Genomic DNA, 27840 nt, shown 5'->3' on the forward strand with positions numbered 1-27840 from the left:
TTGTTATTAAATGATAGAATTCACTAAAAGTACATAAATATGTAATAAATAAAATAATTTTTTGATAAAAATGATAAATGAGGTTTATCTATTGTCAATACATTGGTCACTTTCATTTACTCCTGAAAAAACAGCCAAAAAACATAATTTTTGTAACTGGGCGGGGCTACCTGACGCATTTTGAAAAGAGCTGAAAAACATGTTTTTTTAAATTTCTATTTTTTTAAGTTAAACTATTCTTTTTTTGGTTTATTCTCTTTGCATTATTTAATTATATGGTCAAACAATAGAAACATACAAAAATATTGATTATTACTCAGTATTATACAGAAATATAAGCAATACTCCTTAAGTGAGCGGGGCTACCCGACTCTCCCCTATATATATTTAAAAAGAAAATGTTTTTCAAGTTTTAATTATACTTTTTTTAATGTTAAGATTTTTATGTTTATATTAATTTTTATCAAGATAATAACTTAAATACCTTATTAAAAATATTTTTTTTATAAGTAATGAAGTACAAATTGAAAAATCATATTTATATAAAGTACATTTTCTTCTACAAAAACTTTTATGTCCCATATATTCTTTAATTTATTGTTTGTTGTTTGAGATTCCCACTGTAGCTAGTTTGAAAAATTTAACTATTTACAGATTTATGTGTCATATTTAATTAATTTATTTATTTTATCATTCATTAAGTAAGGTTCCAAGTCATTTAACATAAGTTTCAATTTACATCTTCATCAATTTATACCAATGTTTTAATAGTTCTTAATTTATTTTGAATCATAAGATGATTTTATCAGTTTTACAGAAAAGATCAGGGAGATAGTACTCTATTTTATTATTTAAAATACATGTAGTTACATATACATTCCACTACATTTCCACTGCTATGAATTCTTCTACATTTCCTCAATTCTAGAAATTTTCAGCTAAAAAATAAATGCCACATAAATAAATAAAATAAGTAAAACCTGTAAAAAAGAAAAGGGATGATACATCTTCTATAATTTTACGTTGACATAGAGTTACTAATTTTAAAAAAAAATCGAATGTGTCATTGATATGTCTATTAAGCCACAATCTTATGTTAACCTTTGCGTCTGGCCAAGGTGTTCCTTTTGAGTTATTGAGAGGGAGTTTTTAAGCTATTAATCAACTAAATTAAAATCTCCATTCCTAATGTGGTAACAAAATTATGTATTTTTACCTTTATCCACTGGTTTCATAATCAGTAAATAAAAAAACATTTAGATTTCTCTTGAATCGTGAATTATATGTTTTGTTTATGAAAGTTTAAGTGAATCAGAGTTTTCTCTTTATGAGTATAGTGTAAGTATTATTTAATTAAAATGATCTCAATAGTTATTTATACTTAATACATGAAAAAACTGTTCTTAACTTTTCTGAAAAGCCAACATTAATTCAATTTTAATAATCCTAAGGAATCAGTTTTTTTATTTTTAAATTTTGAGAAAGTTAAGTTCAGAATTATTCTAAATTCAGTCTTTTTGCTATTCTAGTTTGTAATATTTACATTATTATTAATTTAGAGTCTATGAAATTTTTCTTCATAATTTTAATGTATATTAATATAGTTTTAATATTTCAGGGGTGTGAAGAAGCTGTCTGAACAAGCTTTTGAAATATTAGAGTTTTGGCTAAAGCTTCGACCTCTCAGTTATGTTTCAAATCATCCAAATACTTTTAATGGAAGCTTATTAATCTGTGGTCCAAAAGGTGTTGGTAAAAGTTCATTTGCTACAGCTCTTTGTAAGAAATTAGCTAATCATTACCATGTTTTTGTTAAAATCATCTCTTGCTTACCATATAAAGGTGAGTTCAACCACAGTCTTTATTTTTTTACAATGTTAGATACAAAGTTAAAGTAGAACGCAACTGTCACATTTTTTTTTAAACTACATGTTTTTAAGTGAATAATTGTGATGTTTACTTTCAGGTCCTTGTATGGTGTGGTAAAACTTTATGATCTTTGTAATTTAATTTGAATCATATATTTATTAATTTTAAGTCTTAAAATGATCAGATTTTGTATTTTACTGATTGGATCTTATTATTATATTTATTTTCTTTATGAAGAAAAAAAATGTAAGCTTGTTATATATTATAAGACAGTATCTATTTCTAGTTATAAGAACCATAATTATGTCACACTTGGTGGGGGGAAGGGGTTTGTGAAATTTTGACAATGGTGGCTATAAGAAGTGTGAAATCTCATGTTTTAGTTAAAAAAGAAATATTTAAAATCACTTTCTAAATACTTTTTTAATTTATTTTTTTTCATATTTTTTTCACTAAAATAAGAACTTATACAATAATAATTATCACAAACATAACGAAAACAAATAGTTAAAGTTTAAGAAGGAAATTTTAAATGTGTTTTATAACATTGTTTAATTGAACTGCTAGAATCAGCTGATATAATACAGTGTCACATGTGACAATGGGTGTTTCCCTTAATTTCTATACAGTTGTTAGAAGAAACAATTTAAATAAATAATGTTTCTAGTTTCAAAATAGTTTTATTGATATTTTATGCTTGAATTAAAGAAATAAGAAAATTATTCTGTTGCAATTTTCTAAATATTTTTGTCATTGATGTGTAATTCCAGAACATTAAAATATGTTTCAAAATTTTCAATCAACAAAAATTTATATTTCACCATGTTATTAAATAATTAGTGCATAAATCTAACAAAGAACACTGTAATAACTTTCAACCTACTAATCAGATTTCCAATTGCTAAGAGGTTTCCATTTCCTACCCTTAAATATGTTAATTAATTTGCGCAAATGATATTTTAAGTTTAAAAAAATTTCACACCCAAAACATGCTTTGTATAAATTAACATACATTTCCCATCAATCCCACAAATTAAAGGGGTAGTCAGAACCTGGGAAACATAATTCCAATACTTTGGTCTGGAAAGCAGCTAAAAGTTTGAATTCCCTTTATGTTGATTTCACTTTTTGTACATTTTGTTATACCCCTGGAAGTGTTAAAGTTAATCACACAATATTTTGCACATAAATTATAAAAGTGATTTATCTAAAGGTAATTTAATGCTGAAAATGTTTAATATTTTTTATTATTATCATTTTGGTAGAAATTTTTTTAATTGCAAAGTGCACAAGTTTTTATTTCATTTTAAGGTATGTAAATTCATTACATTATTGTTATGTTACACTGCCGCATGTCTCCCATAACTCTCCACTCAACAGCTGTGTAAATTTAAATGACAAAATCCAAAATTGGAATAGAGTCCATAGAATAGTTTTTGAGAAGTGAAACTTAAGAAATGCAACATTTTTGAAATTTTAGTACTCAGATAGAGGATTTCTATCGAATTTTGTTTTTTAACATTTAAAATTACCTTATTTAAAATTATGTAAAAAAAATTTTTAAACCCTACAGTTAAAAAATGTTTCAACCATGACTAAATTAAATAAAAGTAATGAATAATCTTAAAAAAAATAATAATTTACATAAAATAATATTTGAATAAATGAGACCTTTGAATATTAATCCTATGAATAATAATTGTATGAATACTATTTCTATTTATTACAATACTAATTACATTACTAATACTAATTCTATGAATACTATTTTTTTTATTACATTGTGATATTTTGATTGTGTATCTGTTCGTAATATTTTGCAGAGCTTAGCATTCAGATAGAATCATGTTTTTGCATGAACTAAAATTCAAAAATTGGAATAGAATCTTTATAATAGTTTTTAAGCAGTGAAATTTTAAAAGTGCAATATATTTGAAATGTTAATTCTTAGAAACTATTTAGAGGATTTCTTTCAAATTTTGTACTTTTACATTTAAAGTTACATAGTCTAAAATTATGTAAAAAAATTAAAAAATGTAAACGTTACAGTTCAAAAATTTTTCAACCATGATTAAATTAAGTAATAAAGTAATTAATTAAGTGAAAAAAAATTTCATGAAATTATCTTTGAATAAAGGAGACCTTTGAATATTAATCCTATGAATACTATTTTAATTTATTTTGTTTCGATACTTTGATTGTGTATCTGTTTGTAATATTTCACAGAGTTAGCATTCAGGCAGTATCATGTTTTTGCAAGAGTTTTGCTTAATTTACTGTTGAACAGTTAATTAACTGTATAGCTAAGCTGAACTATTCATGCCAATTAGTTGTTATTATTTATTTAAATAGTTAATCAACTTAATTTCTAAGTTAACTATCACCATAAAAGAACTAAAATAGTTTAATATATTTTCTTCCAGTCTTCTATGTTTATATAATTTATTTGTGAATTTATTCATCGTTAGCAGGAAATATTGAATTGAAAAAATGAAGCATTCTAAATAGTTGAATAATTGATTAGATCCACTGGATATTACATTATTGTTTTGTAAAAAAGTTCTCAGTGTGTTACTCACTTATGTGTTATATATGTATATATATTCATTCATTCATTCATGAAAACTGTTTATTTTACTGTTTTTAAGGAAAGCGTGTAGATACTATTGCAAAAAAGTGGGATGAGTGCCTTATAGAAGCAGCTTATTGTCAGCCATCAGTTATATTGTTTGAAGATCTTGACTTTATTGCTGGTTGTCCTACATCACACGAACAAGAAGCTGGACCTGATGGATTGTATTTTTCTAATATTGTACAAGGTAAGTAAAATAGATATGATTAAAACTAATGAGAAATTCTTATAAATATTTTATTCTCTTCTGATAGGTTTGATTTTAAAACCATTATTCACATATGAATTTGCTTTTTCTTTCTGAAAATTTAATTTGTATTAAAAATCACTGGATTTTACCTTACTCTTCATCTATTTACAAAGCATTAGAAGAGGTGGAGATAGTTTTAAGTGGAGTATCATCATGTTTTTACTCACTGTCATTAATTTTGCTTTCTCTGAAACCGATTTTTCACTTTCATTGACAAAAATTTTTAAGTTCTGTTTTGTTTCTTTGAACAACGAAAAGCAAAATAAATTACTCCAATGGTGAAATTCACACCACTGGTTTATAGCCGAAGCTTATATAATCCAGGATTTAATTATTGGCAACCATTGTGAATGTGCAGCGAAGTGCACTATTGTGACTGAGAGTCCTTTTATTAGTGTGATGGGAAAGTTTGGAGAGAGAAGTACTAGCTAAGGTGCTGTCAGGGTTCATAGTTGTCCTGGTTTTCGTTATGAAAAATATTTCAACCTCATTTGTCCTGATTTTTAGTTTTTTGTCCTGATATTCTTGATTTTTCTGTGTGTTCGGTACATCCCACTTTCTTAGAATATAATTGCATATTTTTTAAAAATAAATCTGACGAATTGTAGTTTGATTTTTGATAAAACATCTTTTTATTTTAATAATGCCAGTGGAAATTGCAAAATTTAATAGTTCAAATTTGGGATCGAATACTAATTATATACATGTTTCAGGCCTTACTCAGGGGATTCATTTTTTAAACCTTTTTGGGAATTCGCAGTCATTCTTTGTAAAGAAACAAATGATCAATTAACAAATTTTATATTATCAAATTTTTATGGTGATGAATTTAGGGATTGTTTGCTTATTAATTATTTTAAGCGAATGCATTAATAAATATGTAGGATGGATATTTGTAGTTTCGCAAACTATTGATGTGATTTGAAAAATATATGGATGTATTATATATCCTTCATGTCTTATTGATTAATTTATTTTTACTCATTTCAGCTTTCATACATTTAGAGAATAAAGTGAGAAATTTTGATGGCAAATTGTGTATCATTGCTACAGCCCAGTCTACACATTCTCTTCACCCTCTTTTAATGAACACAAAAGGCAGGCATATATTTCATCACACCATTGACATTAAACCTCCAGATGTGGTATGTTTCTTTATTTTAATTTTTATTTAAAATAAATTAAGTTAATTTCACTCTTAGTGTTTTATAAGTTTTTTTTTATGTATTGCGAAGTTGAACTGAAGATTGATCACAAAATTTTTTTTATTATTGGCATGCACCCATTTGCCTACTAAAAACCCTAAAAGAGGAAATTCAATCATCTAACGCCATTTATCGATTCTCTCGATAAATGAACTAGGGGAAAAATTCCTCATGACTGCCATCCATAGATATCTTTCCTAAATTTTAAAACGTGAGAAATTTGCAATCTCGCTTAAAATGTGTAAAGGATTGTGGTTTTGAGTCTAACAAAGCATATGAAAAAAGCTTGTTACTGTGGTAAACTAAAGTTACATGTTAAGTATGGCAGGGCTGATTGTGCTCTGGAAAAATCCGGATTTCTGGATTTTTTTGCTAATAGTGATCCGGAAGTTTTCGGAGATCGAAGGTCCAGACATTTAAAAAAAATCATTGATCGTAGAAGTTTCCGGAAATCAAATTTTCAAAGGTGGAACTTAAGAACACAGTTTATTTTATTTGTTTCTAAGGGAGAGTCAGAGAGATACTTTATAAGCTTATATTCTTGATTAATATTCATTTTTTATCAGTAAATAGTTGTCATAATCATAAACTCAAGAAAGAAAGACATGTTTGTAAATTGTAATTACTTCTCCAGGTCATCATAGGTATGTGTAAATGGTATAGGTATGTGTAAAATTTTAAGTATATTTTAAGTAAACCAAGAAATATTGAGGAAAAGGAAAAAAAAAACCTTGTTTAAATTTTTTTCTAATTTTTCAATTTAAATTGNAAAAAAAAAAAAAAAAAAAAAAAAAAAAAAAAAAAAAAAAAAAAAAAAGAACTCAAGAAATTTTCTGGAATTTTGACTTGGGTTCACAATCACCCCTGGTATGGCTTCAAAGGGAAATTTTAAAACAGGCTCGAAAGGAGATATTCCTGGTCTTGAATCATTATGTTCGTCAAAAATGATTAAAAAATTGTAATATCATAAATACTTATATTTTATAATTACTTGCTGTTTATATAAATCACCCAATAAATAATATGCTTTCTTTTATTTGAGCAATGTCATATTCAACCCAAGGCTCGAAAAACAGCCCGTCCGCCCGTCCTCGACTGTCAAAAATTCTCCGCGGGCAACTAATTTCTCGAATCCGACGTCCGCGCGGACGGCCATTTTCCCGTTAATGTTCGTGATACATTTTCAATTTTTGTTATCTTACAAAAGTCTTGTAAGTTACAAGGCAGCAAAATGACCCACAATACAGCAACATACNACCCAATAAATAATATGCTTTCTTTTATTTGAGCAATGCCATATTCAACCCCTTATTTTTTATTGTATAAACATTTACATTTTATATTAATTTTTGTGTTTCCTTGTTTCATTTAAGGGGAAATGTTAAGTAATTAAGTTTTAAAAATGTGAAATTTTTTTTCTCAGGAAGAGCGGGAAGAAATTTTGTGTTCTCTTGTAATTAAAAAAGATCATATCTCTAATCAAAGTATTGAATCTGTCTCTTGGTCAAAAGTTGCTACTAAAACAGAAGGCTATGTTGCACAAGATTTAGATTCACTGGTCGATCGAGCTACCCATGCTGCTTGGGTTAGAAATGGTATGATGTATTAAAAATTTCACTATCTTCATCTAAAAGGTTTTTTTATCTGTATGTTGCATAGCCTATATTAATATATTTTTCACTTTTGAAAATCTTTGATTACCTAAAATCTGGTACTGTCAGAATTATTATCAGTTTTAAAAATATTTAATTCTCCTAATAAAATTGTGTACATTTTTTGTCCCTGTGAGAGGAGTTGAGAGTAGAATGTACAATGTTCTCCTTGATAATTCTAAATATCAAAGAATCCCTTTTCTCATACTTCAAACACATAAAAAAATGTTCATGAATTATCATCAAATTAAATTCAAGTCATTAAAGTAAATTAATCATTTTGCAGAAATTTAGCACTTTGAGGAAATTCAATTTCTTTTTATACATTGTTTAATTCATTCAATTTCTTTTTATTTTTTTATTTTATGTTAGATAACTATTGTAATTTAATATTTTAAGTTTGCTTCCTCCCAGAAAGAAAAATTAAATACTCAGTGACTCCCATACCTGTTCCTTTAAATTTTTAGAGTCACTTTAACTGTAAACGAGAGCATTGTTTAATTTTTATTTTGAATAAAAATTGTTAGGTGTTTTTAAACTCTAAATAGTAGTTCATCCTTAATATTTTTTAATGGAATAACTAATTGAAATTTTTATTGAAGCTGACCTAATGAAATTATTTTCATACTACTTTAAGATATTTGTATGATAACATGAAATGATTTGATAAAACTTAATACAATACCATTTCAAATTTTGAAGTCAAGTAAATGATTCAAACAAATTGTACAGTGCCTTTAAAAATGGACCATCCTGAATAACTTTTGATCTAATGATTGAATCTTCACATTCTAGGATTCAATCTTAATGATTTTAGGGAGTGACTTCAAATATGCTAATTAATTAGTGCATACGATATTTTAAATTCTGAAATCAGACACAAAAACCTACTTTCTCTGAATAAGAATACTTTTTTCCCCATAGGATAAGGCTTTTTGACCCCCGAAATATAGGGGGTAGATGCAATCTGGGAAATACATTCCCCACAGTTGGGCCAGGGGAACGATCCAAAGCTTGGACTTGTTAATATTGATTTTACTTTTTGCATATTTCGCTATATCTCGAGAACTTTTTTGCTGAAATGAACAATTTTTGTGCAATTATGAAATTTATTTATCCTAAGATAATTCTATGCAAAAATAAATTTTAGAAAATATTTATTATTTTTTATTAGTTTATTTAATGATGGTCAAAATATTTTTGAATTGCAAGGTATGCTATTTTTTGCATAATTTTAAAGTATTTAATTTTGTATCGCAAAATATGAAATTTGAATGAAATCGGTTGAATGGTTTCTGAAAAATCGAATTTTAAAGAAGTTGTACATTTAAAATTAATTTTCTCAGTGACTATTCAACAATTTGGCTCAAATTTTGGATTTTGCCATGCAAAGTTAAATAGTTTAAAATGATGCAAAAAATTTTAATCCTTACAATTCAAAAATTTTTTTTGACTATCATTGTATAAAATAATAAATAGTTACTGAAATGTTTTTTTTAGAATTGTCTTTGAATAAATAAATTCTATAATTGTGAGCAATGTGCAAAAATTAAAATTAACATTAAGAGGTCCAAACTTTGGAGCGCTCTTCTGACCAAACTAGGGAAACCATTATTCCCAGATTGTAGCTGCCCCCTTATATTTTAGGGTTCAGAAATCCAAATCCCCTTCGAATCCGTATGTTTTCTCATGGAAAGTTTGATTTTGAGTCTGATTGTGTAACTTAAAATATAGTTTTGAAATCATCCACTCAAACCTTTGAGATTGAGTCCTATAACTTGAAGATCCGATCATTAGATAAAAAGTTATTCAGGGTGGTCAGCGACCTCATCACAGTCAGACAGAGATTATTATTGTAAAAATTCAGCTTATTAAACAAACATGTTAGAAAATATGCTAATATAAGGTCTTTACTCATAAAAATTTGAATGTGTTTAAATGTGTTTAAATTTGAATTACATTTCATATAAATTTTATATAGTTTCTTAGAAAAATGGAAACAGTTAAGCTTGGAATTAAACAACAGAAAAAAATTCTTTGCTTTCTTTGTTTCTTCTATCAATTCATAATTTTAATTTTTATTAGAAACTAGTTCAGAGTGTTTTAAAAAAGAAGTCTCAGCAATTTCCCTCCATTTGTTCGCTTGTTTTTAAAGTTAAAAAAAAAAAACTTGACTGAACATCTTATCTGCAGTTGATGTAATAATCTGCAATGGCCCCTGGTGTGCTGGAGGGTTTCTGTTGCTGGTGTTACAGCCTATTCTATATAAATTTAATTTAGTTTCAAAATGAATTTTTTTAGTCTTTTACTCAAAAATTAACTAAATTTTAAAATAGTTTGAGCATAAGAAATAAAGGATTACTTTAGCATCCTTTGTTTTTGATTGTAGAATTTAGAGCTTGTTTTTTTGTCTAGAAAAAATTGTTTTATTTTTATCTTAATGAAATTTTTAAAAGTCTATTTAAAAGTAAAGACATTTTCCTGATATTTAATTATTTGAATATGATTTTAATTTAGGTAATAGTTAAATAAATTTAATATTACCATTAAATGAAAAATTTTTGAAAGTCACCATATTGTGATTAAATCTTCTCTTAAACTCACAATAATGTTATTTTAATTGATTAATAATCTATTTAATTTCTTTATTTTTATATATTGCTTTAAATTTGTAAAAAAAAAATGTCTTTGTATTTCGTTAGCTGATAGTGATAAAGCACTTGAAGTGATATTAAATGTGGAAGATTTGGAAATGGCATTGGAGGGGTATATTCCTTCTTCCCTGCAGGGAATTCCTCTTCAAACACATGAGCACAAGTCTTGGCAGGATGTTGGAGGTTTAAGTGATGTAAAAAAAGTTGTTCAGCAAATTATCACTTGGCCTATAAAGGTAAGGCATTAAAGATAACTCTTTATATTGTTATGTATCCTCTTACTTAAAAATGTGTAGAATACATTCCAATAGATTTGCTTACAATATAAATGTATAAAGTAATTCACAAATGAATGAAAGCTCTTTTTATGAATTCATATTTCTTAAAGTTTTTTTATATAATTTTGTTTTGTTTTGTTATATTCCTGAAATAAGTAGTGAAACAATTTGGAAGTCAACATAAACAGTGTGTTTTGAGTGTTATGGGTAAAAGATGTACAAAGTTTTGATTAATTTTTTTGCTATTCTTGTGACCTGTGAGTTGTAGCTGTATTTTAGTTAGTTTTTTTCCTCACAAATATGTAAGATTATTCCAGCAATGTTTTTTCCTTTATTTATTTATTTAAGACACTATACATTTATTCCTTTTATACTATACATTAATTGCCTAAAATTTTAAAAGAAATGAAAAATATAAATAACATCCTTACAGATCAGATTGAAGTGTTAATTATTTTAAAGTTGAAGCAGAAATATTAGTAAGTTATACAGTTAGTTGCTATTGGTGAATGAGTTAGTTACAAATCAATTTTTTCTTGTCTATTTCCATATAAGTCTATTTACATAGAGTTGTTATAAAAAAAAATTACAATCGATATAACAATGTTTAATATTGGGCAAAAAAAATCATTTGGAAGTATTCTCTATTTCAAGGGTTTAAAAAAAGGTTTACATATACTTGTGTATACTCCAATATCAGATATAAAGTTTGTGCGCAGTGTGTAACATTCTGGCAGTTGACATTTACAAAGCTTTCATTTAATGAAGGTACTTGTCGAATTCAGGGTTTTGTTAAGATTTAAATCTTACAGTTATTTAGTGGTCATGTGGTTAGTCACCAGAGGGCAGAGTTGTGGCTTGGCACATCTTGCATAACATATATTTTTATTGGAGTTAGGAGAAGAAACTCATATCATAAATGGTATCAATGGAAACATGATAGCTGATTGTTCTTCGTCTTGGAAAATGACTCTGAGTGCTTAGAATTCCGGGAAGTTAAATGTTTGAACGTCTTGTATAACATATATTTGTATTCTCAATTGCATTGTAATGGTTACATTTATGTATTAGTTGTTGGCATCATCATCAATTATATGCAAATTAGGTTGAGGTTAAAAGACAGGTAGTTTAAGGTCTCTCACCCTATCTTTTAGGTAGTGAAATCTCCGTGTTCTCTTACGTGTAATCTTGTTTGCGGAACTTTCTGCTGAGACAGAAAAATATAACGAAAATTTTTCATTTGCCATATTGCTTTCTGCTCGTTTCATGTGAGTTAGGACAAGAAACTCTTATCGTAAAATGGTATGAGTAGAAGCATGTTAATTTATTGTCCTTTGTCTTTGAAAATAACTCCAAGTGCTTACATGGTGTGTAGCATTTTAAAAAGTGCTTAAAGGTGTTTATTTTCGATTTTCGTTTTTTAAAAGCCCTTAAAGGTGCTTTTTTCATTGTTTTTTTTAAAAAAGTGCTTAATTTCCCCTCTTTGAAAATGAGATTTTTTTTTCTTCACCGTGTCAATTTTCGCACCGTATTATGCAAAAGCTTGCTTTTCACAATTCATTCAAACACAATCTATTTCAGCGTACCGTCGGTCCATAGCATATAAAAGCGCCAATTATTTTACAGGTTTGATGAAATACTTGCGAGTCCAGATGTGAGCTGGGTTCATTGAGATTATTGCACTCTCATGTGCAACTCTGCTGCATTTTGCAAGATATTCTCAATTTCAAGCTTCATCCCCCCCCCCTCTGAAATCGAACCGAAAAGTCTCTTGATCATATTTTAATGGCTAATATAATCAAGAAAAGAGTTCCTTTTCAAAAACTAGTTATTTTATCATGATCATTAAAAGTCTGAAAATTATTTTGCATTTTGTTAATGTATATGGTGCTTAGAAATATTTGAGTGCTTAAAAAGTACTTAAAAGGTGCTCATTTTTTATTGAAAGATTTGGCTACGCACCCTGTTTAACTATGAGTTTAACTAATCATAAATTTATGTTTTTATGAATAAAAATTCGTAAAATAAAGTATAGTGTGACTGTTTTCTTAAACGTTAGGTAGATTGGTTGGATGCAGTAGGGGCTTCATTGTTGGGCCTTCACCATTATTTTGTTGTTATTGACCACAGGCGCTACCTATTNTGTGTATAATAAAAAATGCTTTTTCCAATCAAACTAACATAAAATAGTTCAAGTTGCTGAATGCAAGTTGCTTAAAATTATCAATTATTAAGCTAAAATAAATATAGATGAAAGGAAACGTTCTCTGAATAAGGAAACCGTTCAAGCATTTTGTGCAGGCAATGCAGATATTTAATAGTTGTTAATTCTTTGTTCACAGCAGATATTTATTTAATTAAAAATCTTTTTGTTGCGTAAGTGGCTGTTAGAGAGCAGCACTGATTGCATGAAATTTGAAGTTTAATCTCATTATATTGTGACTTGAGTTATTTTTATAGCAATCACTTGTAGACTGTTGTGATTCTTCATGTTCTCATTGTTTTATTTTTATCACTTGATTTCTTTTTTTAGTATAAATTTTTCTAATTTTGTTAATAAATATTGTTTCAGTACAAACAAATTTTCAAGAACTACCATTTGAAGCCACAGACTAATATTCTATTGTATGGGGCTCCTGGAACAGGAAAAACTTTGCTGGCAGGAGTAATTGCGAATGAATGTGGACTGAATTTTATTAGCATAAAAGTAATATCTGACTAGTTTTATTCTCATTCCTTTACTAGTAGTTGATATGATATCTCTCTTTAAATATTTTCCATTGGACAAAACTTGCTTCATATTTTTAACCCTTTGACGGCTATGAACGAGTTCGGTTCGCAATCAAATCGTGCTTCGTAATGTGCGCAAACGAGTTCCGCTCGGGAGCAAGATTTCACCGTAATGGTAAGTAGCGAGCACTACCTCGCATAGTGAAATTTTTCGCCAATGCGCGCTGACGAGCTGAGCTTGTTCGCCATTATTATTCAGCATTGATTATGTTAAAAACGTAGTTAGTTTTACTGTCTACAGATGGCAGTACGAGTTCCAGGAACTTCTTTTCATAATGAAGGGGGAATTAATTTTTTTACCTTCTTCTTTTTATGCGTATTTTGGCGTGTTTTTTTAGGGTGTTTGTAATGTAAAATGGCTGAAAAGCGAAAGTTAGATAATTATGATGATGATTATGATTGTGATACAGAAAGCTTATCAAGTTTTGAGTCTGGCAAAGACTTTGTTCAGAGTATTTAGGTAATTACTGTATTTAAATTCTTCATAAAGTTATACATTAGTTGTATTTATTTAGTCTTTTCAATTTAATATTTGTCTTGTATTTATAATTAACTATTATTTATATAATTGATTATAATCATTTATAATTTACTATTAATAATTATAATTTATTAATTATTTTAAAGAATGTATAAACTGTTATTTATGTACTACAAATACTTTAAGAAATTTTTAAAACGCTTGAGGCAAGCTATCTACGGCACCGCCAGAGAAGGGTGAAATTTTAGAAAGAACGGCGGGGGAAAACAGCTGCCACTTTCGACTACTGTTTGCTCGTAATGCTGCACAAATTAATGAAACGAAAACTGCTCGTTTCCCTAACCGTCAAAGGGTTATGTACAGAAGACCTTTATTTAACATAACTCTGAAATACGCACATTTTTAAATGTTTTAAAAAAATTTTTTGATGCAAATTACTTTAAAATTCAAAAACATGCACTTAAGTCTTGTTTAAAGAAGAAAAAAGAATGAAATTATAAAGTGAATAGAAGTAATAACAAAAAATTTCATCAATTTTAAATTTACTTTATACCTCTTAGCAAATAGTTTTTCTTGTAGCCTGTGAACAGTTAATGGCTTTGTTCATCTTTAGATTTTCCTTCAATGGGGATTTTTTTGTTTACACCCACAGAGTTAAAGTGGTCTAAGAAGGTTTGCGGTTTATATAATTGGAATATATAGATCTACAGAATAATTATTTTTCAAAAAAATAATCATCCTTTTTGTTAATAACTTTTTATAATTTGGAGTAAAATTATGTTTTATTGATTACTTGAAATTTAAAAGGTCAGCTTCTGCATTATTTTTATTAATCTAAATAAAAAATCTGAAGAATTTTGTGTTATAAGTACTTATACTATGTGAACATTGTAAAGCTATTTAAACTTTGTTATTGAATTTGTTAGATGATCAAATATTATTTTGTTAGATGATTAAATTTATTATTTGTTTACTGTATATAGCAAATTTTTAAAAAGGAAAATAATATTGTAAATCATTGTTTCATTTTTTTGCTGATGATTAGCATTTTAAATTATAGGGTCCTGAACTTCTGTCTAAATATATTGGTGCTAGTGAGCAAGCTATTAGAGATCTTTTTAAAAGGTAATAAATGTTTATGTCCATAGTTTTTAATGTGTTTTTCGAACTCTGTTGCGCCACAAAATAATATTTCTTTGCATTATAATATGCTATTTTTATAACTGCTTTGAATTTACAATAGTTCATGTTGACTTTTAGGTCAAGTTAAGCCTATTTTAAGACAGCACCCTTTGCGATAATTATGAAAATGGTGCATAATGTCAATTCAGTAGTCAAGTCATTTTTGTTAAAATTAAAAGCATGTTTGATGTAATTTTTTATTATTTAAAAAGTTACTCTAACACTGCCTGAGCCATGGTGACTCAGGGTATAGAGCGTTCACCTTCCAATGAGGTTAACCGAGTTTGAATGCCAGCAATAGCTTGTTGATATGTATTATACACCCTCTTGCACTAACCACAGTGGTAATGTAAAATATCCTCAATGGTAGACAGATCATGGGTTAGTGGTAGACAGATCATGGGTTAGTGGTAGACAGATCATGGGTTAGTGGTTAAACAGATCATGGGTTAGTGGTAGACAGATCATGGGTTAGTGGTAGACAGAGGGTTAGTGGTAGACAGATCATGGGTTAGTGGTCAAACAGATCATGGGTTAGTGGTAGACAGATCATTGGTTAGTGGTAGACAGATCATGGGCTGGTGGTAGACAGATCATGGGCTAGTGGTAGACAGATCATGGGCTAGAGGTAGACAGATCATGGGCTAGTGGTAGACAAATCATGGGCTAGTGGTAGACAGATCATGGGCTAGTGGTAGACAGATCATGGGTTATTGGTAGACAGATCATGGGCTAGTGGTAGACAGATCATGGGTTAGTGGTAGACAGATCATGGGTTAGTGGTAGACAGATCATGGGTTAGTGGTAGACAGATCATGGGTTAGTGGTAGCCAGATCATGGGTTACTGGTAGACAGATCATGGGTTAGTGGTAGACATATCATGGATTAGGGGTAGATAGATCATAGACTAGTGGTAGACAGATCATGGGTTAGTGGTAGACTGATCATGGGCTAGTGGTAGACAGATCATGGGTTAGTGGTAGACAGATCATGGGTTAGTGGTGGACAGATCATGGGCTAGTGGTAGACAGATCATGGGTTAGTGGTAGACAGATCATGGGTTATTGGTCAAACAGATCATGGGATAGTGGTAGACAGATCATGGGTTAGTGGTAGACAGATCATGGGCTAGTGGTAGACAGATCATGGGTTAGTGGTAGACAGATCATGGGTTAGTGGTAGACAGATCATGGGTTAGTGATAGACAGATCATGGGTTAGTGGTCGAACAGATCATGGGTTAGTGGTAGACAGATCATGGGCTAGTGGTAGACAGATCATGGGTTAGTGGTAGACAGATCATGCGTTAGTGGTAGACAGATCATGGGCTAGTGGTAGACATATCATGGGTTAGTGGTAGACAGATCATGGGCTAGTGGTAGACAGATCATGGGTTAGTGGTAGACAGATCATGGGTTAGTGGTAGACAGATCATGGGTTAGTGGTAGACAGATCATGGGTTAGTGGTTAAACAGATCATGGGTTAGTGGTAGACAGATCATGGGTTAGTGGTAGACAGAGGGTTAGTGGTAGACAGATCATGGGTTAGTGGTAGACAGATCATGGGTTAGTGGTAGACAGATCATGGGTTAGTGGTACAGATCATGGGTTAGTGGTAGACAGATCATGGGTTAGTGGTAGACAGATCATGGGCTAGTGGTAGACAGATCATGAGTTAGAGTCCCCTTGCCGTGAGTCTAACCGTAGGAGGTTTTCTTCACCATGTAACACAAATGTGTGTTGATTCCATTAAAAAGTCCTTCACAAAGACAAATTTATCCCGATACTTGGTCCAGGAGTTCCCTTGTTTTCTGGATTGAGCTCAAAATTACAAGGTTACAGAGTAGAACATTAGTAGTCGTAAACTCACAAATTGGATACCCTGTTCAATGAGGGTTATAATCTAACACTGCCTTATCTGGCTCATAAAAATTAAGAAAAATTAAGAATCATTCATTGGCTACAATTATTTTTATCTAGTTAGAAATACTTGCTTGACGATTTAAAAAAAAATACTTGTCCATTCTGAAACCCACACAATTATGTACAGCAAAATAGTATATATAGTTTAAAATTATAGCCTTGCTTCAAATGTAAGTCACTTAAACTGTGGCTCTTTCATTGTTTCTTAACCAAAGTGCTTTGAAAAACACTGTAATTGTAGTAATATTTTCAGTTAAATCTAATAGTGCAGCACAATTTAGTCTGATCTTTTATAATTTTTGATTGCATTTCTGCTTAGAAGCTTACATTTGTTTGCTGAAATTTTGCAGTTTAGAATCTGAAAAAAAAAATTATTTTGTATATTAAAAAAATATTTTTATGAGAAGGTTTGCTTACAGTGTAAGCTTATAATGAATGATGAGGAAAAATTAATTTTTGATACATAATTACCAGCTCTCATTATTTTTGCATTAGTTTTCAATTGTTATAGATGATAGTAATATTATTTATTTTTTAAATTTTATGACATTCAGTTAGAACTTACAAAAAAATGCAATTTTTCAATAAATTTTTTTTGCTTTTAATTTTATTCCAAACAAAATGTATTAAAAATTTATTTGTTTTCTTATAGGATACTATGAAACAGTTAAATAGGGTAGATTATATAGAAATAATAAATGTATTTGAGTATCTGCGTATGCCTCATATATGTTGTTACATAAGCTTACAATTAAAATTATGATATAATATGTAATTACCAATTTTGATTTAGTTTATTAAAATTTTTCAAGGGGCTCTTTATTTTGTAGGAACATGAAACTGAGAACACTGTAAAAAATTTAAATTATGCATCTTTATTTTAAAACTTCTTTTATTTTATGTATTAAACTATTGGCTTTTCAATGTCTTGTTGTTAATTAAATTCATTTATTTTTGTTTTAGAGCTACAGCAGCAAGACCTTGCATTCTTTTCTTTGATGAATTTGATTCTATTGCGCCTAGGTATGTTTATTTAACTATATTTTTCTTTTAAAACGTTTGTGATATTTAATAATTATTTTTTTGTCATATTTTAAATATAAAAAAGGACATAAATAAAAGGTGTGAATCAATTTAAATAAAAAAAAAACATTGTGTCATATTTTCTTGCTAAGGAGATCATATTAATTGTTCAGAATTTTAACACTGATGTGTTTAAAATTTTTAAAAAGTTTTATCTCCATTACAATGAATTATTTTTTCAATAATAATAGTATATCTATACTGTTTGAGGAGTAAAACCTAAATTTTTTAAAGAAAAAAAATTTGGCAATTGTTTTTTTTATGCTTTAACTTGCTTCGTTAATTTTAAGTACTTCAAAGTTATTATAATAAAAGCTTTATGAAAAGAAAAAGTTTTAATTTTTCTAGTGAACAATGTTTGTTTCAAAATATGTTTTGAAATTCTAATACATGTCTACAAGTCTAACTTTGTAATAGAATATAGTATCTCAAATATTAGACCTTTAGGAAATTTTTTTATTATAAAAAATTTTTTGGAAATTGAGTGATGAAAATATTTTATTCTATATCCCATATAAAAAAGCATTCTTCCATTTTTCATAAAATGCTTTTTTTTAAAAAAGTTTTTTATATAAATTATTTTAATGATTTTTCACAAAACTTAAATGAATACACATATTTTGATCTAAATTTGTCTGTATAATTTAGGCGTGGTCATGATAGCACAGGGGTAACTGATAGAGTTGTGAATCAGTTATTGACTCAGTTAGATGGCGTGGAATCATTAGAAGGTATGAGCTTATCTACTTCTGTTTTAAATCATGACATGTTCAGTATTAGTTTTACATAATTGCAAACTTTTTTTTGTGCATAAACTCTTTTTTTTTGTTGTTAAAAATATCTTTCTTTTGTTGTTCTTGTTTAAACTATATGTATATTTTTTGTCTTAATATATTGTAATGTTTTGCAGGTGTACACGTGTTAGCTGCTTCTAGTAGACCTGAGTTGATTGACCCTGCATTACTGAGGCCTGGTCGTTTAGACAAATGTATTCTTTGCCCACTTCCATCTGAAGTACGAAATTATTAAAATGAAATCTATATTTATTTAAAATATTTTCTCGGTATTAAAATGAGAGCTTGATTTTGATTACTTTTTTCGTATTGTAATGATTTCCTGATTCAGCAAAATTTTATTATTTCACTTAGTTATTAACAAAAATGTAAATAATGGTGAATTCGCTTTGTTTTTAAATATATATATATACAGTGAAATCTCGGTTAAGCGGATATTCTTGAGACGGAAAAAATTGTCTGTTTATGAGAGTTGTCCGTTTACAGGAAGGGTACCTTAATGATGAAGCTTGACACCGTAAATTGTTTTTGGAATATTTTCAAAGATATAAGAAATAATTAAATAATCTTCAATATCTATCTAACTAACTTAGGTATTTTCCAGGATACGTTGCTGAAAAGATTCTTAGGAATGAAGGGGGAAAAGGTAAATTTACATGGGAATAAACCATAAAAACAAGTTTATTTTTTAAATGAAGACATTTTACAAAAAAAAGAGAAAAAACTAAACTGATATTTGAGGACTATAAGTTATGTGAAAACTGCATTTTTGCTCAATATGGAAACATGGCTCTAGCAGTAAAAAATACTGCTAATTTTTTTTTGAAATATGAATGACTTAGCATGAAAATAAACAATGCTTTATGAATTTTTTATAATACATCTAAAACTGGGTATCATCCTATATTTTTTAATTTATAGTGTTTTTTGTGTTCATTTCAATTGTTGATTTCTTTTACAGATTCAGTGCTTAATTTCAAGAGTTTAAATTTGTTTAAAAATGGCTAATTTTTAACAGGGCTGGCATGATTTAAATCAACTGATTTTGTATTAAAAGAAATAAACACTGGTTTAAGTCAATACTATTTTTGTTTTGTTTTATGAAAGGGTAATGTATGTAAATTATTATTTTATGTTGAAAATTGATTAAAAAGAAAAAGAACTAAATGTGGTTCAAAGGGATGTGAAAATTAGAGCTTTCCTTTAGCAATGTGCATTTGCTATTTAATAAACACATTTCAATTTAGGTTTATTTAACTTTATTTATATAGGTTTATATTTTAGTATAACTTTATTCTTAATTAATATATTTAAAATTAAAAGAAAATTTGTTATTATTAGCAGTAGTTAAATATGTATGTCTTTTGACTTCCTTAAAATTTGTAATAATTACCAATAATCAACTATATTTATATTTTGACTTCTTTTTATATAGGAAGAGAGACTGGACATTTTAAAATGCTTGTCCTCCAGGTTGCCTTTAAATGAAGATGTTGATTTTCAATTTATTGCTGCTAAAACAGAATATTTTTCAGGAGCTGATTTACAGGCCTTATTGTACACTGCTCATATTGAGGCTCTGCATGATGCTCAAAGCTCATCCACTAGTAACTTGCTTGTTTTTACTTTCTTTTCTGATTCATTATAAATGATGTAATTTTTGATTGTTAATGAGACTAAAAAGGCTGATGTTATTATTTAACTCTTTTATCACGTTTATTATCTTATTCCAGATTTATTACTGTTTAATTGATGTCTGTCTCTGTCGTTTGCATACATGAGACATAGGAATGGGGTTAGGGTGCCAAAAAATAAAAGTTAGATTATCATGAATATTAAAACAAGAATTATATTAAAAATATAATTTAAGTTATATTTTTACAGACTAGAATTTCATGACCATGTAGTAGTTAAGCTATATTTCCATCTTTACCAAACTAAGTAACCTCTGTATTTTAAGGAAGGAAATTCTCTCAAAAATATAAACATGGTGTAGCATAATCTATTTTTTATGATATATATTTTTAAAATCATTATCGAAAGTCCAAAATATATACACTATGGTGTTTTCAGATAAACATATAAGGGTAGAAAAAACGAAAACCGATTTTGTAGTCTAACAAATCATCTTTGAAGAAACCAGGTCATAAAAATTAAAACTTGCCTTATTTGGCCACTGAGTCAGAGGAATTTAAAGGCAATAATAAAGAATTGTTTGCTCAATGATGAGTTTTTTGTGATATATTTGTGTTAACTATCATTTTATGCCTTTTCAGGACGCTATTCAACTGGTTCTAATGATTTATCGTACAAAGTTGCTAGCAACAAATTACTTTTTATGCCTGCAATAGAAGAAGGTTTAAAAACTCCTACTTATGAAGATGGCCAGAAGATTATTCAAGATGTAGGTTGCTATTTTTTATAATGGTTAAATTTTTTATTTTCTTCCTTAAAAATGTTATTATGTAAAATTATTGCATTGGTCAAAGCATATTATGTTTCCTACCCCCAAGTTTCTTAATATTATATTCATTTCTTTAAAGCTGTGTTACCTGTTTTTAGCTTATTTTAGTTTTAAATCTGAGGTTCTTACTGAATAAATAAATACCATTAAAAAATGTTTATAAATGCTTGGTCTCATCACTCATTTTTATGGGCTTAGGAAGTCTAATTTTATTTATAAATTATTTATAAAATGTATGTCGAAAGAAATGATTAGATATATTAAATTAGCGTAACAGTATTAATTTAAAAACTGTTAAATAAATTTAAAAACTGTTAAATGAAAAAAGATTATGTTTTACAATGTAAGGTAGTACAGCCCACATTGATGCAACTATTCTTTCAAATGAGACAATCACTGTACAATGGAATGTATTGAGAGAACTTATGATGATATATACTATCCCTCATTAATTTTAAAATGTGCATTGTTTTTTTAAAATTTTTTCAAAAAATATCCATAAGAATAAGCTTTATCTGAATACAGTATTTTGTTCAAACAAAGAAACATATTTGATTGCCTAATATGGTATACACGACGGAATTTAGTCTTTTCTTCCAGTAAAGTCGACATTATGAGATCCAAAGATGGCTTATTATTTATTATTTGGATACAAGATACAGCTGAAAGCGTATAGAGCGCCCTCTGGCATTATTAAAAAGAATGAGAACTTTATGGTGTCAAATAATACTACATTTCCCTTATTAAAAGTAGCTCCTTTTAGAAGTGAGCACTATTCTAGACATTCTGGACAATCTTATTCCACCCCACAGATGATTTTAGCTTCTAACTTTTTTTTATTTCTGATGTACTTGTCCAAATGATTCACCTAACATCAAGTAAACTAACATTTTGAATGATATGATGCAGTAATTAATAATTATTCATTGCATAACATGCAGTAATTATTCATTGCATTATATGACATAAACAACAGAATTCAGTCTTTTTTTTTTTCGAGTGAAGTAGACACTATGAGATTCAAAGATGGCATATTATTTAGATACAAGACTCAGTTGAAAAATTTAGCTCTAAAATTATTATTGTAGGGGAAAGGGCTAAAAACTTATTTTTAACCTTTTTTGAATGACGAATGTTTGATACGAAAATGAAAGGAAGCAGTTTTGGCACTCAACGACTCTCTGCATATTGCATAGAAATGCCATTTTTTTTAATGAGTGATTTTGTTGGTTAAAAGATAACTGGGATGTATTGAAATTAATGAGTGATCTGGTAGCAGGAAACTTTCAGCATGACAACGGGTTATGCTGATTATTTTTCATCTCAAATTTAGAGAGAATGTAGGGGAAATGGTTAAAAAAGTGTAGAGGTGAGGTAAGAAAAAAAAATTAGAATGATAAGAAGTAAAGAAAGAAAATGTTTGTCTATTTTTGTTGATGAAAGTTATGGGATAATTTTTCCTTTTTAAAATTTAAAACAAAATAAAAATGAATTAGGTGCAGCGAATTGGGATTGATGCAGATGTGAAGATTTATTGTATGATCTAAAAATTTTTATAGTCTGGAATTAAAAAAAAAGTCGCCTGGTGATTTAGTAGCGAAAGAGAATTGATTTTCAAAAACTTCAGAATCATTTTTCTTAACCTACTTGACTTGAATTTAAAAAAAAAATTGAAAGAGAAGAAAAAAAAAACTAAAAAATTTTAATTTTTGAAGAACAACTTTAATTCAAGTTGCATCAGGATTGTTATCAAAGTAATACAAATTTTTATTAATGTTACATAGACAAGTTTTGCTTTGTGTATATTAAATTAAGTTCATTTCTTAGGGTAATAGAGTTTAAGTAACTGCATTGGGATTGCTGATAAGTTAGAATTAATGAAGATTTGGTAAATTCTGCCCCCAAGGATGATCAGTAGTGTCATTCATGATGATAGCAGTCACTTAACAAACTGTCAAATATATGATTAATTGTTACTGCTGAAATGAGGTATCTATGCAGACAAAATGTTAATTTGAAAGTACAATTCAATTAAAGTAAAAAGAGTGCCAACTACCCCTTTCTCCCTCCTCTTATCTAATTCCAACATAAAAGAAAGTCACAATTTGTCTAAGCATTTAAAAAATGATTGCTTATTAAATTTTGACTCCATACTCATTAGGTTGCTGTAATTAAAGAAAACTTCTATGGTATTCTTGAAAGGAGGAACTCCAGGAGAAGGAGCACTCTATGTGTGTCCATCAATCAGAATAATTTATTGAAAGTTGCTGATGAGATGAAACCATCTGTTTCTGCACAAGAAAGGCTGCGCTATGAAAAAGTGTAAGTATTTTTTAATATGTAAATTATTTGAAATATGACCCAATTAATTCTTCTTTCTCGCTCCCGTGAAAATGGCGGGGTGAGGTTTCGCCTTCTATTTCTCGCTCCCGTGATATTTCCAGGTTGGAGTGTTCAGTAGTAACGCACCAATAAGAATAAAACTAATTACTAAACTTTTGCCTGGAAAGCATTTTATTTCTCATTTTGCACACCAGATGGCAGTACCAGGATACTTTTAAGATAATTGTAGATAGTTAATTTTGGTGCTCCAGAAGAGATGAAAACAATAACAGATGTAGGAAGAAAAGTCGGTACTACTGTCCAGATTGTGACATTGGCTTCTGTATCCCATGCTTCGTTTTCATAAGTTCACGTAAGTTTAATAAAATTCTTTTTTAATGTTTAAAACACATATTTTTAAAATTTTCCTTGCTTGCTGGAAAACCAACCTTTAGTCATAGTAATTAAATGTTGGCTTTTCCTAAAAATTTAATTTTTTAAAATTTTAAGCTAAAAACAAATCAAAAATTAAAAATGAATATATGTATTGTTCATACACATATTTTTATATAATTTTCAGGGATGAAAAAAAATAGTCACTTTTATGGCCGTTTTCTTGAAAATTAACCGATCGTTAAGGCTTTAAGCAATAGAGTGTGACAAAATTTTTTATTTAAAAGAGTAATTTATTAAACTCTCTTTTTATTTTTAGATGCTTTTTTAAAACAATTCTACTTTAGTTTTAGCATCTTAACAGTATATTTGTTTTAATATTTCTTTTTCTGATATTTAGCTTATGAAATAATAAATACAGGGCTCCCACAAGTCAGGGAAGACTTGCAAATTGTCAGGAAATTGAATTTTATCTCTAAAAAGCAGGGAATTGTCGGGGGAAGTCTCAATTTTTTTTGCAAGAAGCCTGGAAAATTCCTATTTTATACCTGGAAAATAACCATTCTTAGAATCGTCGGTAGATGTAATCAATTATCAAGTTAAATAATTTTAACATTGATTACAATTATTTCATAAAATTCCACTTTTTAGTGAAACTTTTCCATGTTTCCATTCTCATTCAATTACGTATGAGTTTTTGCTCACAAAATCTAATATTTGACATAACAAATAAAAAAAAAATCAAAGGTCTCTGATGAACATGGTATAGATTAAATATGGTTCTGATTTTCATAGAAGTTTATCTGATATATCTGGAAAAGTCAGGGAATTTTTTTTCTGAAAATGAGTGGAAACTCTGAAAATAGTACTCTTAATAAATATTTCATCTATTGCCACTAAATCTCATTAAAAAAAAATATTCACCAAAAATGTCAAGTTTTGTGTTTTTTGAAGAGTGCTACCGCTGTTTATGTAATTATTATATCTGTATTATATTGTTGTATATTATAACTTCTGAAAATAAGTTATTAATGTTAATGATCAATATTTCAGGTTTCAAAACTTTCAGAATGGCTTAAGTGGGGAACCTGTGACTAATGTTGTTGAAAGCTTAAAACGAGTTACCCTAGCTTGAAACGTTAAAGGGAATTATTTTGTATTTCCAATTGAATTATTTATTTATTAAATTTACTTAAAAAAAAGTATTTTACTGTACTTAACAATATGGAGATTTAATTGTAAATATTTTTACATTGAAATAATTTTTATTTAATTGTATAAATAAATAAATATTTTTGTTAAAGTTGATATGAGTCATTAATAAGCTTGTTTTGTCATTTTAATTTGTTATAGTATAATGTCTTTTAGAGAAAAAAAAACATAAAAAAGTCTAAATTAAACATTTTCTCATAGCACACTATTCTACCTAATTCTATGCCATATATGTTCTTTCAGGAAATACATAAAATTCATTGTTTTTTTTATTTAACTTTTTGATCAGTCAAACTATATTGTACTTTTTTCTATTTTGAAGTTTGAAAAGTGTCTTAGAATGGAATAGTTTAGAATAGCTATATGATTAGCGTTTTTCCTCTATAGCATATTAACATTGGTTTTAAATTCAAACGTAAATATTGTTTTAAAAATTTTGTTATGACATTGCTTTAAAAACTTATAATTAAATTTATTATTGCATAATTATCTTGTTAACAAAATATTCCATTTATACTAAAAGCAGTCATTTTCTTGCTTTACAGCAATCTAAAATTCGCTGCAAACTTCTTGCATTTTGATTGTTTTTTAAGCTAATAAACTCTTTGAATGAATTAAAGAAATAAGAATACTTGTTTATTAGAATTAATCTTTAAATGATTCTCCCGTATTTATTTTATGAGAAATTAGAATTTTCCTTCTAAAGATCTTTATTGAGCAAGAGTTTTAAGTTGTGTTGAATATTGATAATGTATAATGGCATAAGAATCATAATCGGCGATGCTGCTCCAAATGTAAAAGTCAGAGGAAGGGCTGACAATTTGCAAAATAAATTAAAGAATAATGCTATAGAAATGTATGGTTTGCTATGTTATCCTTAGAAAACAAACTCTCCTTCATCTTCGGGTTTCAAAATTAGTTACTATATCAGGTGATGTTTTCTTAGTAATAAAAACAATACATTTTTTGCTTAGATGATTCCTTCTGAATATTTGCATAGATGTCTGTTATTCTTGCCTTAAGTCTGTACCACATTGTTGCTGCAAATGATAGTTCTTTTGAAAATATTCTATTACAGTTTTTCAGTAGCTCCAGCTGTTGACATAATTTGTAACTAATTTTAACACTTACAAGGGAAGTCAGGATCTGTAAATGTATTCAAATGAAATTAAACTTAAAAATCATGCCTGAAAACAAGGACAAATTTACCACATCTGCTGCTTTTGTCATAAAATATGCTCCTCTAAAGTTTTAGTTCATTTATTTATAAAATAATAATTTTTTTTAACTTCTCTGGGTTCGTGGCACAAATGTTCTACCTGAGAGATTTAAATCCCAGCTGAGACAATTTTTCTTTCTTTCTGATATGATAACTATTTAGTATGTTTTACTCAATGTAAAAATTATTATTATTTTTTCAATTTAAATAAATTTTTTTTACAAACTTGAGCTTTTTTAAAAAAATTGATCGATATTTTATTTTATTTTTTTAAAATTAAAATGTAGGAATTATTTTAAGAAAATTTATTTGCAATTGTCTTTTTGCAGAATTTATTTTATTATTTAACAAATATTTTAAGTTTTCATTAAATATAATTTTGAGAACATAAACAAAATTACATCATAATTCTCGTTAAGACAGAAAAAGAGATACATTGAAAAGAATTGTATGTTACTAAAAAAGAAGATTATGTCATTGAATGTACAAACTTTGTTGGCAACACATAATTTTTCAACAGGAATTATAATGTAATTTTGCTTACATTTTCATAATTAAATTTAATTAAAACTTAAAATATTTATTACAATAAAAAAAGCAGTTAATTAAATTAAAAAAATTTTATTAATTTTTTTAAATAATTAAAATATTTAATTAAAAAATAACAATAATAAGATATTTATTTTGGTTTTTCAAAAGTTAAAACTATGCAAAAAAGCTTATTTAAATAAAAAAATAATAATTTATATATTGAATAAAACAAGAAAGCTTAATGTGGTTTTTCAAAACTCCACGGCCAAGAAAAATAAGAGTCACAGTTTAAGTGCCTCACAGAAGCAAAACGATGATTTTAAACTATATACATTTTATTTTATTTTATAACCATCGTTGAACAGCCGACCCAATTTTTGGGTTTACGACTACGGACGTTCAACTCCGTAGCCTTAACTAAATCCAGAAGACAAGGGAACTCCTGGATCAAGTGTTGGGCGAAATTTGCCTTTGTGGAGGACTTTTTGATGGAACTAACCCGCATTTGCGTTACATGGAGAGGAAGACCACGAGAACTTCCCACGGTTTGCCTGACGGCAAGGGGACTCTAACCCATAATCCGTCAGCCACTGAGGATATTTCACGTCAGCATTGTGGTCGGTGCAAGTCGGATGCGGAATTCGTATCGACCAGCCATCTCCGGGATCGAAATCCGGTTCACCTCGTTGGAAGGGGAACGCTCTATCCCCTGAGCCATCGCGGCTCACTCTATACATTATCTTACTGTGAAGAATTACCTGGGCCTTAGAACGGACGAATAACTTAAATATTTTAAAAGTTATTAAACGTTTTTTGAAAATCGCCAATCTGGCGAAATTTTTTTACCTGGATGAAAATTCTCAAAATCACTGTCTTATTCTCATTTTTTTTTGTAAATTTTTATGA

General features: G+C 28.2%; 1 protein-coding gene across 2 annotated transcripts in view; it reads left to right on the forward strand.

Moving 5' to 3' along the window:
- Positions 1-25278, forward strand: part of LOC107454730 (peroxisomal ATPase PEX1) — a 64622-nt gene extending 39344 nt beyond the window's left edge. For both annotated transcript variants that reach the window (XM_071180187.1, XM_043042017.2), the window contains exons 9-22: positions 1619-1842; positions 4518-4688; positions 5742-5896; positions 7380-7551; positions 10311-10498; positions 13113-13247; positions 14872-14936; positions 17880-17939; positions 18648-18730; positions 18910-19013; positions 20229-20400; positions 21070-21197; positions 23419-23579; positions 25026-25278. In XM_071180187.1, coding sequence (XP_071036288.1) covers positions 1619-1842; positions 4518-4688; positions 5742-5896; positions 7380-7551; positions 10311-10498; positions 13113-13247; positions 14872-14936; positions 17880-17939; positions 18648-18730; positions 18910-19013; positions 20229-20400; positions 21070-21197; positions 23419-23579; positions 25026-25107 — 1900 coding nt within the window. In that variant the 3' untranslated portion in view covers positions 25108-25278. The remainder of the gene's footprint in view (positions 1-1618; positions 1843-4517; positions 4689-5741; positions 5897-7379; positions 7552-10310; positions 10499-13112; positions 13248-14871; positions 14937-17879; positions 17940-18647; positions 18731-18909; positions 19014-20228; positions 20401-21069; positions 21198-23418; positions 23580-25025) is intronic.
- The last annotated feature ends 2562 nt before the right edge of the window (positions 25279-27840 follow it).

Source organism: Parasteatoda tepidariorum, chromosome 4, assembly GCF_043381705.1.
Source record: "Parasteatoda tepidariorum isolate YZ-2023 chromosome 4, CAS_Ptep_4.0, whole genome shotgun sequence".
Classification (NCBI taxonomy): Eukaryota; Metazoa; Arthropoda; class Arachnida; order Araneae; family Theridiidae; genus Parasteatoda; species Parasteatoda tepidariorum.